Here is a 12,722-nt window from a genome sequence, read left to right as displayed (position 1 = left end):
GCGGGAAATACCCCACGATGGCAGAATCATCTGAGAGAAATAGTTCACTAGCCAGAGGAATTTCAGGTGCCTTGGGCGGATGAGACCTTTCTAAACCATTCTGAGACCCATGTGGACTTGGACAATGCTGATTGGGGTGGGGAGAGGGAGGGATTAGATTGTAGGTATTTAGGGAACTATCTTGGAAAGTGGGGGGGACTTTGGAGAAGAGTCCAAGTCCCTGAAGGTCGGGGCTGGCAGGGTCAGCAGAAAGGCTTATCTCTGATGATACTGGCAGATCTCTCTGAAGGAGTTGGTGGTCAGATGAAAGGGTAAGAAACTTGATTTCTTTTTTTGTTTTGTCTTCAAACGTATGGTCAGTTTTGCTTGTATTATTATTTTTTCTCCTATATAATACCATCTTACTAATTCCTGCGGTAAAGAGTGATTTCAGGGCAAGTGATACCTGAGGTGTGGGTCTCCTTAGACCAGGGGTGGGCAGTGAAGGGAGGGCTGCTTACTGAGTTTTGGCAAGCTGTTGAGGGCTGCAAGTTAGGCTCACCCTTTAACAGGTGCCCCACTCCCTGGTTGCCATCATGGGACCGGAAGTCCCACCCCCTAGCCCCTGACGTTTGCCACCAGAAGTTCCTCCCCTTGCACCCTGGAAGTACTCCTTTCAACAAGGGGGATTGCCATCTCAGAATCAGAAAAATACCAAATTATATTCTAAAAATCAAAAATCTACTATAACATTCATTTGATTTCAAAAAAATATTTTTGTCCTGATTTACGTGTGCTTGTGTAGTGTACATAGAGGTGATTGTATAATAGCTTAAAATGAAATCTTACTCTTATATATTGTGGAGGGGTGTGGGGGGATGGGTATGGGCTTGTGTGGGGATGTGGGGTGTGGATGGGTGTGTAGTTTGTGGGGAGTGTGTGTGGGGGGGAGGGTGGCTGGGGAGAGTTGTGGCATGTGTGGAGGAGGAGGGTTTGCCCACAGCCCCCCTCAGGAGGCAGAGCCCTGCCAGTGCTTGTCTAAGCCTGCTGCTCCTGGCCCCGGGGCACCAGTGCAGGCCTGTGTTCCTGCTTGCCACCACTTCTCCTTCCACCTGTCACCGCTGCCCTTCTCCTGCTGCTTCCCCATTCTTCTTCCCCTCTCCTCCCACCCCCACCCCCAGCTTGCTGCTCCAGCACCATGTCCTAGCTGCATAGTGAAGAATGTAGGATGCAGCAGGAGCCGAACCAGCCTGGCTGGCACCTCATGGAGTCAGCCAAGAATTGCAGGAGCCAGACCAGCTCCTGCTGAGTCCTGCACCCCGGTGCTGCAGCCAGGAACCATGTGGTACCGGAGTGGTGGGCTGGGGGATGGAGGGGAGTGGCAGCAGCAGCAGACAGGAAAGCAGGGAAATGTCTGTGGCAGGCGGAGGAGGAGTGGCAGCGAGCGGATGTGTGGAGCACAGTGACAGCTGGGTGGGAGCATGGGGCCACAACAGTGCACTGGGGCCAGGGCCATCGGGGACCCAGAGCTGGGTGGCAGAAGCACAGGGCTCTGGCAGGGGCTCTATGGAGTCGGGCTGGGCTGCGCCACCAGGAAGAGGAGGGAGCCTGCCCAGCTCCAGAGCTCCTGCCGACCTGGGCCCCGCAGTCCTGCTGCCCCACCCTGGGTCCTCGCTGGCCTTGGCTCCGCCACACTGGTGCTTCTGTCAAGCTGTTTCTGTGCTCCATGCGCCTGCTTGCTGCCACTCCCCTGCCGCCTACCACAACCATTTCCTGACTTCCCTGCCTGCTGCTGCTACCACTCCCTTCCACCCTCCTGCCCACTGCTCTAGCACCACATGGTTCCCAACTACAGCGTTGAATTTCCTTTAATGGCAGAGGGAGGCAGGAACAGCCCCAGGGTCCCAGGCCAGAAACCTCTGTTAGGCAGAGGTTTCCAGCCGGGAATGGGGACGGGCTGGGGGTAGGGTGGGGCTGGGTGGGCTAGCAGCAGAACCCTGCTGCAGCTGCTGGGTTCTGCTGCTAGCTTCCCCTGTCATCGTTGACAGGCAGCCAGGGGCAGATAAATATTAATTTTCTAAATTTTTTAGGGGCCCTGTGGGTTGGATAGAATGGTCTGGTGAGCTGAATCTGGCCCATGGGCTGTATTTGTCCCACTCCTGGCTTAGATCTAGGGGCAGCACCAGGGCTGGGTGACAGGGCTCTGCAGGCTGTATCCAGCCTGAGGGACATACATTTGACACCCCTGAGTACATATATGGAGGTAAGAGAAATATTAAATTAGACCAGCAGTGACCTCTATGAGTCATCTTTTGAAACCAAGATACTAAATCATGGTACCATAATTTAGTACTCTTGATCACTGTTTGTTGAGATTTGTTACATTTGTAGGTCACCAACTGCTGTCTGTTGTATAGTCACAAATTCTTTTCCCACCTTTTTTTGATCTTAGTTATGACACTTTTTCTTGTATCATCATCTTTTCTATGCATTCATCATCTTACCTTTCATTTGTAGCATCCTATTGATTTAGAAAATTTTATTTCTGATTGCTGCAATAATATTTTGAGAGCTTATTTTTTTACATTTTAAAGTGTAATGCATTGAGGTATCACAGCCAGATGAAACAATGAGGGAAAGAATGGTTGATATCAGCTTGAACCCCTTGATCTTCCACTATGTTTCCCTCCTGTTTCCCAGGTTTACAAGAGTAACATACGTGAGCCAGCCTCTGCAGATATCAAAGCATCTTGTCACCAGTATGACATTAGACTTCCTTAATTTGCTCATAATATATTGAGATAGATGTGTGATGTCTTCCAGTTACCAGATTTTCTCTCTTGGGGTAGCATTTTAATATAATACTTATTTCCTAATACCTGCTTTTTCTAATTCTTGATTTAATTCCTTTTAACTTAAATATCGTAAGTATAAGTCAACTGATGCCATATGATTCTCCCAACATGACTTACCTGATTACGTTCACTTACTTTGGAGAAATGAATAATGCCATTTTGTCAGGTTTTTGATCAGTGCTCAGTCTTCAATGCCATTTAATAAATCTTTTATAGTGTGATCCTGGCCAGAACTTCCAGTTATCTAACAGGCCAACCATAATGTCCATAGCTTCATCTATATAGATCTTTTTTTATAATACATCATGTCTAAGTCAGTTACATGACATGTCCTGTTCAGCAATATTGATTACTTAGTCAGTTCTGTCTGCAGAAGAAATAGCTCAGACCAAAATGTGCTCTTTTAACATAAAAAAATAAAATTTAGGAGCTTTGTCTTTTGAATCCTGATAATTTGGAAACCACTAATGTCAGCTGCTTTGTATTGAAAAAAAAGAAAAACAAAATATTTATACATGGTTGCTCTAAGATACTCATGTAGATTATGTGACCTGATTAGAAGAGATGCTGAGCACATGCAGTTTAATTAATAGAAGATGCTAGCATTTAGAACTTCTGGAATATGCTTAAAATAAAATGTAAAATCTTGGAAGTGCTTGGTTATACAACTTATATAATTTACCTTCTGTTATTTGCATACCTAACCCTCTTTTCTGTAATGGTTAGCTATTGTATCTAACTTATTTTTATTTAAGATATTACTGTATTTTAGTATACACTTAATTATGTACATTTTTCCCAAGTGAGATTGATCAACATTTTAATTTGCCAGAATTGCAAACAGTATTAAAACCAACATGGTGGGATTCAAGAGTGCCTTTCATTGTCAGAATCTGGCCCATTATCTGAATTATTTTAATAATTAAGTCTTGTTACATAAATGCTTCCACCCACTGTATTTTCAGAAAGTTACTATTTCATGTTTGGTCTAAAATAGTGGTTTTCAAACTGGGGTACTGGTATCTCTGGGGACATGAATTGAATTTCTAAGGGGGTATGGATAGGGAGGAATGTGAAAACAGAAAAAGGGAAAGGGGAAATATAAGAGAAAGAAAAGGAAGAGAAAGTGTGGGGGGAGGAACAATGGGTGCCTATACAGAAGCAAGGAGGCTGCTTCAACACTGTAATTCCAGCACACTGGAGCAGACTCCGTTAATCGAGTCTGCACTTCTGCACCCTCCGGCATCCCGTGTGTCAGCATCCCCGCACTTTAAAATGGTGGCAGGGGCACTTTATCTGAAACTCATTTGACAAGCTTCAGATAGGTACTTCTGCCGCTGTTTTGAAGTATGGGGACACTAATACATGAGATGCTCGGGGTGCTTTAATTAGAGCAGCTCGTCAAGAGAGCCGCCTCCCCACCACCACTCCCAGAGCATGTGTATAAATGCCCAGTGGTTTTACAGTGTCTCTTAGGCTGCTGGAGGGGTTACAATGTGGTTTTAGAAACAGATTGCTAATAAAAAAATAATATTAACATGTAATTCCAAAGTAGTGTAATATAGAAAGGGGTAGACAACCGAAAAATATTTGAAACCTCTGGTCTAGAAGATCAGATGAAGTCTTAAACTCCTACATCTCTTCCTCAGGTTAGAAAATTATAATTTTGTGAGGGGAGTGTAAGGCAGTAGAGTGACTCCTCTTTTTTTTTTCTGGAACAAGCTACACCTAGGTCGTCAACCCCTGGCCCGCGGGCTAGATCTGACCCCCAGATCAGCTCTTTGGGGAGCTGCACAGGTGATGTCCCTGCATGTTAGTTCAGGCATACAGGGTGGTGTGCGGGGCGTGAGCCTGGCATGCGGGGACCCAGGCAGGCCTATTCATTTGGCTGGTGAGGCTAAAACTATGAGCAACCACTAAGCTACACTGTAGCATAAAATTTTATCACTCATAGAACAGAATATAAAGAACTCCAGAGTTGGTAGTTAGCATTATTTTCTTTTTCAAGTTGTTCTGCTTTTTTCTTTTCTTTTTGAGAGAGACTAGGAAGGCAGGGAGGTTGTGTACAGGTTGTGAATTTGTAGCTGTTTGAAAATAAAAGTCATACTAATTGTCTCCTGGATCTTTCCTCAAGTCCTAAAGGATGAGCAGCAACAAAAGCATCATATGGTCTCAACTACATATGTGTAGCCAAGTGAGCAGTTTAAAAAAGTATGATCTTGTGACCTAAGGTATTAGGCTGAGGCACAGACATCCTACAGTGAATTTGGATGCTCCCCTAGCTTTCCATACACTTCAGGAGCCAAGACATCAATTCATAGCATTGCCACTGCTCGTGTGTGTAATTTTGTGCAAGATGTGTAATTATTCTACACCCTAGTTCCACTTCTGTAAAGTGGCACAAAGGATAATACTTCCCTCTTTTGCGGGATGTGTTGAAAGGCTAAATATGGTGAAAAGAAAGAGGGTCCAGTAGGTGGGGTTGTGAGCTAGGACTGCAAGACCCCTAGATTCAATTCCCTATAGTGTAGTATGACTTCCTCTAGCACCGAAGTAGTAGCCAACTTGGCCTGATCGGCAAATCATGTGTGCACCTTTATACTGCAGATCTTATCCTGATATCTTCATTACATAACTAACTTAACAGTAGCAAGACAGGGTTCCTCCTCCTTACTTGCTCTAACAGGTAGGATTCCCATCCAGCATTTTCCTGTGGTTTGTTGTTGCATCCTGTGTGTGCGTCTCATTTGATTTCTGCTTGATTGAGAGTAACATGCAGAGAAACAACTTCCATGGCTGTGTTTTTTCCTTGACTGTCTGGCTACCATTTGTCTTTGGGGGAAGGCTTTAAAAAGTCCTACTGAACTATGTCTTTCAGGAGTGCTTTTGTGCCTTACTGGTTTATTTCAGTAAAACCCATAATTACTAAAACCAGCCATTCAACTTCCCTAAAAAGTGGAAAAGGTAACCTACAGTGATGAGGAAATCTCTGTGCTGACACTTAATTTTAATGAATGTTCTCTTTGGTTTCCTGAACTATGAAATTTGGCCACATCTGGTATAAGACAGTCAAGATCTTGTGGATATCTGTTGGGAAAGTCTTTTCCCATCCTCCTTGCCTTCACTATTATTCACAGATGTCTTATAGTGAGTCGTAATGCTCACCTAACTTTCCATACACTTCAGTATTTGCTTTTGCAAGAGATGAGCTTCCCTGATTTTATCCATCCTCTTCTCCTTAGGTTCAGGCCAGAATATGTGTATCTGCTCAGCACAGAAAATGTGGCCTCCAACAGAAAGAAAGCTTCATAAAAACCTCCTTAAGATGCAGGCAATTGAATTACCATTTTTGGTGTTCATAAAGCTTACTCTGAGAAGGTATATCCTCTTAACTATTGCTGTGCCTTACTTTATGTAGTTGAACTGCCAGCATGGAATGAAAAAACCCACTCTGCTCTTGCGGTATTCCTTTTAATAAGGTCTGCTTTTATTTATGTATTTATGGTCACCTTAAATAGGCAGTGAACCTGCTTTACTGGGGGATGATGACCTTACAGAAAGAAATCTACCAGGAGATTCCCGGGAGCTGAAGAATCCCTGTTATGAACTTTTGCCAATAAATTTTGCTTCCAACTTCCATTGTTGTTTTATAACAATTTTCTGGCCCCAGCAAACCTTTCTTAGGGCATGTTTACTACTCTGTGGAATTTTCCTTGGCTCATACATTTTTCTTCCTTTGCTGGTTTCATGGAGTGCCTGAAAAACAATCATCACAGTTTTTTATTCCTAATTACTCCATACTGGCAAAGGCAAGGAGTTGCTCAGATCTGCTGAGGCTTCCCGAGGTGTTGTAAATGACTCTGATCTTATGCTGAGAACATCTTCAGCCAGGCCTAGCCATTGACCACATTTTAGTGTTGACAGTAGGGAGCCACAACTGCACCACTGCTGCCCCCACTACTGCCGATTTCTGGCTGCAGCCCTGCACCCTATTGTTAGTGCAAAAATCACATCATTGCCACTGTTCCTGCTGCTGCCAGGCCCTGGCATCGGCTAGGCTGCAGCCCTGTGCCCTACTGTCAGCGCACAAATCAGTGCAGCCCCCCAACACATTGCCAATGGGCCTAGTAAAGTCCCAGACTCAAATACATCAACTCTTAAAGTGATTTGCAACAAGGCAGCCCTGAAGGACTTGTTCATTTCCGGGTGTCCGTAACATGCCACACACAGAAAAAGGTGAAAGTGAAGGAATTCTCTGGGAGGTGAGGGAGAGTGGGGAGAGGGAGGTAGGGTCCAGGAGTGGGTATTGGAGAGGGCATCATATCTTTATATGATAGACAAACTTCTCTTTTAAACAGAAACTCTTAAGACCCCTTTAGCATTAAAGCCTTTGCATTTCAGCTTCTTAAATGGTCTTGTAGAAGTGCTGTAGAGTTAAGATTTTGCCTGTTGGTGCAGTTCCAGCAAAGTGTTAGATTTTAACTCTGCAGATAACCCACTGAGTGCAGTCCTCTCCTCAGTGTTCTGCATTTGATAAGTTTAGGACTGTGCTTCTGAAGGTAGTTCTGGGCAGCAACTACCTTAGCCAGGAGAATTGGAACTCTTCACTTTCCTTAGTTCTCTTTGCTGTTTTCTAACAACAGGATAATCTTCTGCCATTGACTTTCTTTTTGTTAAAAATTCTTTCTCTTGGCAGGAAGAACCATGATGCCATTTTTCAAGTTTCTGTTCCCTTTCTGGTTCAAGACTGGGATAATGTCACATTAGAACTCTCCTGGCCTTTAAAGATGTGCTTAAAGTTTTCAGGAACACGTATCATCTTCCCTCATCTTACAAGGGAAAAAGCCAGGTGTTTTGTCTAACTATGAATCCAGGAGTTTTACAAGGCATAAGTTTCTTTTCCAGTGACAATAAATGATCTCCACTGGAGATATCAGTAGACAAACCTGTCAACTATACCTTTGTATACCTACACTCTTTTACTAGGCACAGTTGGCTAAATTTACAAACGTTTGTGGAAATGACTCTTGACCACTGAGAGGGCTTTCATAGGAAGACATGCTTTGTCCTCAGGTCTCCTTTTCTCATTTGGTTTTTGAGTACTTTGTATTGTGTTGTATTTTCTCACAAAGATTTGCTGTGGATTCATAGACTGTCCATAGACTGAGTCGCAGAGAAGGAAGTCATATTCCCATTTATCAAATAACTTGCTTTCTCTTGATATTTGAGACATTACAAAGTCCAGCCCTGCCAACCTTTCTAAGCCAAGTTTTCAGGAATTTACCTTCTTAATTTGAGATGTGTAGCAGGTTAGCACGTTTCTTTCAAACAGGAAAGAATCTTAGTGGAAGAGTAGTAGTGGGAGCACTGGAAAGACAGTCCTAGTTTGTGGCTGATCATCATTCTGCTTGTAAGTGTAGCGAAGAGTAAGAGGAACCCAGCATCAATGCTATCTGTAAGAAAACATACACAAAGCAAATTGGCAAGTGGCACTGTAATGTCCTTTTCCCTTTCCTCCTGACTCCAGAGAAAGCTTCTTAAACTATAATTGCCATCATTCTGAACTTGTTTGTATTAGGTGAACCTGAAAAATGTAGTCTGAGTCAAAAATATTGCTCGGTAATTGTGAGATTAGTCATTACAACTAAACTTGACTATAGTTTATTGAAGAGTTGGTCTTTCTCTGCAGGTAAGCAGCAAAGATGAAGATTTTTTAGACCTTTCTGTTGATGTGGAACAGAATACATCAATTACTCACTGTTTAAGGTACATGCAAAAGTATCTGATACCGCCTTCTTTTACTTATGACCTTATTTCATATGTTAACTACTGAATTCATCAAGATGAAAATGTGAGAAACTAATAGCTGCAGTTAAATTGATAAGTCAGATGCTTAACGTGCCTGCATATTGTCCTTGATTGTTATTAAAATAAATTGTGTGGGTTTTAATGTTTTTCTTTAGATCAGTTTATTTCAAAATCAAAGAATGAATTCCACATCTTACATTTTTATTTCTGTTTTTATATTCAGGGGTTTCAGCAATACAGAAACTCTGTGCAGTGAATACAAATATTACTGTGAAGAATGTCGCAGTAAGCAGGAAGCACATAAAAGGTACTTGAGAAATGAGCATTTCTATTTTCTGAATATGCTATGATTTTTTTTTAAGGTTCACAGTCTGGGAGTGCAACATTCAGGACACTTACCAAGATTAATTTTTATTCATTTGTATTCCACTTAGAGTTCAGTGGGATTGCTTGTATGAATAATATTACCCACATAATATAGGTTTTGGGGTTTTGATTTTGATTTAGTCCAAGAAGGAATACAGCTTCAAGGGATAAAAACCACCCAAAAAACAGAAAAGATTAAATATTTAAGACATAATAATCAGAGCATACATATAAAACAATAGAGATATATACATTTCATGTTATCAGAAAAAATGTATTGTTGTAAGTAGTGTAAATAGAATAATTCAGATTAATTTTATAGTGCTTAACCATAGTCACAAGGCAGTTTCATAGCAACCGTAGGTAAAAAAACCCTCCCTTTTCCTATGATCCAACTTGCTACAGCTTTACAAAAATAAGTTAGTACTGTTTTCTTTCTTAGAAATGCAAAGCTCATGTATTAAATAGCCTTGTAACAGTTTTTCCACTTGCCTTTCCCTCCCTCTAGCCTAGGGTCGGGCAATTATATTTTGCCTGGAAAGCCACTTAACGAGTTTAGTGAGCTGTTGAGGGCCACAAGGGTAGCGTTGCCCCTTGACAAGTGTCCTGCCCCCTGGTTGCCATCTTGGGACCAGAAGTTCCACCCCTAACCTCTGACTTTTGCCACCAGAAATCCTTCCCCTTGCCCCTGGAAGTACTCCTTTTGGGAGGGGGGGTTGCCATCTTTGAACCAAAAAACCCAAATTCTATACTAAAAATCAAACATCCATAATAACATATTTTAATTTTATTTAAAAAAAATATTTTGTCCTGACTTGTTCGTTTATGCTGTGTATATATAGAAGTGATTCCATAATAGCTCAAAATGAAGTCTTACTCTTGTATATTGTGGAAGGGTGGGAGATATGGGAAGGGTGTATGTGGGATGTGGGGGAGGGGATGGGGGTATGTGTGGATGTGGGTGGGTATGGGGGGTTGTGTGGGTGGGTGGGTATGGGGTTTCTGGGGGGCTATGGGATGTGTGGAGGGAGAGGGTGGCTGGGTGTGTGTGCATGTAGCAGTGAGAGGGGTTCCCCCCCCAGAGGCGTGCAGGGGTTTGTGTGTGTGAGGGGTGTCAGGGAGGGTGTGGGTGGTTGCGGTGTTTGTGGGTTGTGTGATTGTGTGTGGGGGAAGGTGTGATTGTGGGAGAAGTCTTACTCTTGTATATTGTGGAAGGGTGGGAGATATGGGAAGGGTGTATGTGGGATGTGGGGGAGGCGTGGGTATGGTGGGCTGTGCATGGGAGCTCCCCCTTCCCCCCTTGCCCCCCCCGAGCTGGTCACTACCCATCCCTATCTCATAACAGCCCAGAGCAAGCATTGGAGCCCAGGCTCTGCATCAGTGGTGCAGGTGAGAAACTTCTGCTCAACGTGGGGTAAAAGTTGTTGCTCCCCCCCTCCCACTGATGGTGGTTCCTGGTGTAGGAGCCTATGCAGGGCTGCCCTGCGTCTGCTCTGCTCTGCCACCACTGCCCCCTGGGCAGTCCAGAGGCAGCAGTGAGACGGCATAGATGCAGGGCAGCCCTGCACGGGCTCTGGGCAGCTGTACCAAGAAGCAACTGGAGGAAGAGGGGCTGCTTTTACCCCACATTGAGTAGCAGTTTCTCTCCCATGCTGCTGCTGCTGGGCCTGGGTGTGCGAGCCCAGAGCAGGCACAGGGCACGTGGGGTTGGGGCTGTGCACATGCTGGTCCCTGCTGCTACTGAGGGGCTAGGGCCAGCCCAGGCTGTCTAGAAAGGCTCTCCAGTCGCAGAACCACCCCAGCCCCACTGCATGCCCATGGGGTGGCAGGATGCAACAGGACTGGGCAGCACCTGAGCCAGGCGGGACCTAGGGACCCACCGTGGGCTGGAGAAAGCCCTTTTGCGGGCTGGATTCGGCTCATGGTCTGTATTTTGCCCACCCCTGCTCTAGCCTCTTGCCTTTAGTTCTGGCTACAGCCCCAACCCACCCAGGACCAGAACTGCTGCCACTGCTTCTGGCTAGCCACAGGCATGGCGGGGCAGGCAGGCAGGGAGGGCAAGGGGTGAAGGGGCAGTGGGTTGGCCACAGCAGAGGCAGGGAAGTATTTAAGACAACCCTCTAATAACTGGATGATATATGTGGAAAATAAAATTACAATAAATTGATAATTTTCCACATATAGTATCTACTTATTGTGGGGGAGGGGTCTTGAATTTGGGTAAGTACAGTGTTACTCTCTGTCAAAAAAGTATTTTCATTCTCATACTTCTACTTGTTAAGAACATGTTTTGGATTAATTTCTTATCTGCTCATCTTTCTCATCAGAAGTATTGTCTGGGGCTTAGAGCATAGTTATAGAGATGATTCTTGTTGATGTTTCTGGCTGTATCATAGTTCCAACATGTAGCCGTCATCTGGCCTCATAGCTGAAATTTGCTAATAGTTATTGATGAGTGTGACTCCTGCTAGCATACATGTATCAATTGGGGATTACACCTCTCTATGCCCCTGACCATCAGGAGCAGCACCAGTTGTTGTAGATTCAGTTGTACTAGCCAGATTATGCTTTTATGGGTTATATTTTAATTTTCTGGAGAGGAAGGGAGGGTTAGTAGAAATATATAAGTGCTGTCTTGCTAGAATTTTTATGTCTACAGAGCTAGAAATACTTTGTTGGTAGAACATAATGAGGTTGTGCTAACAAAGAGCTCCTAGTAGCAGGCATATCCTTTGAGACTTTTAAGGTGACTATCTTTAAAAAAAAAAAAAAAAAAGTATTTAGTCTCTTCTAATGATATTGTATTTGTCACGGAAGCTAAACATTTGTAATTAACTTAAATGAAGAACAAAAAGGAAAATAATGCCATTTTAATGACAGCCTTTTTTGAAGTAGCTCCTTTTGGGATTGGGAGCATAAATATGAAGCCACTGATACATAATAAATAAAATGATGGCATAAATTTGCTTTTCCAAACCTTCTATACATTTTTAGTTATCCTAGAAGCAATACATTTGTGAGACTGGGTTCAGCCATAATGTTTAGGCTAGTTGCATTTGATAAGAGTACATATTCTGAGCCCCAAAGTACCTTTTTACAGTCTCTTATTATGCAGTTTTAAAATAGACTCCAGCAATTATGCCCAAATCTCAACAGGAATATCAATAACAAAAATGCAGCAAGTCCCTTTCATAACCTGAGTCATCTTTCTGTGTTTCCCCAGTTAGGCCCATTACCTAATCCTGTACAAGCCGGGAGAAAGTAAGTCTTGCAGCATGCCCTAAAGGTCTATGACAGCCTGAGTTTATTAACAACTCATCTCCCCCTGCAACTTTTCCCTGTGACAAATACATCCTCAGGCATATAGCTCAGGTTCATCTACTGACTACAATAGGTAATCTCACATTAAAGTCCCGATAATAAAGCACTGTTTTCATGTTCTTCCAAACGGAAATATATTTAAACTGAGAGATTACCAAATTCCACGTGTGTTAGACATGAATGACTGTTGAACAACCTGTATCTTGAAGAAAACTGTAATCCCCTTTGTTCTTAATGGAACCGACCTGCTCTGATGTTTCTGATAGCAGCTGGATACCCAACTACATTTGCAAACCTAGTTTAAATAGGAGGTACAAGTATTAATTTAAGTGGATCAGTAAGAACCTTGCCTTATCTTCCCATTGTTTCTCTTGACCAATTGGTGTCATCCCC

General features: G+C 43.4%; 1 protein-coding gene across 5 annotated transcripts in view; it reads left to right on the top strand.

Annotated features, from left to right (window-relative positions):
- Positions 1 to 12,722, top strand: part of USP12 (ubiquitin specific peptidase 12) — a 58,334-nt gene that overhangs the window by 30,999 nt on the left and 14,613 nt on the right. For 4 of the 5 annotated variants that reach the window (XR_003095047.1, XM_025209099.1, XM_025209098.1 and 1 more), the window contains exons 5-6: positions 8,524 to 8,600; positions 8,866 to 8,949. Coding sequence is in view for 4 of the 5 variants with exons in the window: in XM_025209099.1 (XP_025064884.1) it covers positions 8,524 to 8,600; positions 8,866 to 8,949 (161 nt within the window). In the remaining variant the exon portion in view is untranslated. The remainder of the gene's footprint in view (positions 1 to 8,523; positions 8,601 to 8,865; positions 8,950 to 12,722) is intronic. The other variant, XM_025209100.1, reaches the window with a different exon arrangement.

The sequence above is a fragment of the Alligator sinensis genome, unplaced genomic scaffold (genome assembly GCF_000455745.1).
Source record: "Alligator sinensis unplaced genomic scaffold, ASM45574v1 scaffold84_1, whole genome shotgun sequence".
Classification (NCBI taxonomy): Eukaryota; Metazoa; Chordata; order Crocodylia; family Alligatoridae; genus Alligator; species Alligator sinensis.
This window is presented reverse-complemented; position numbering and strand designations above follow the sequence as displayed.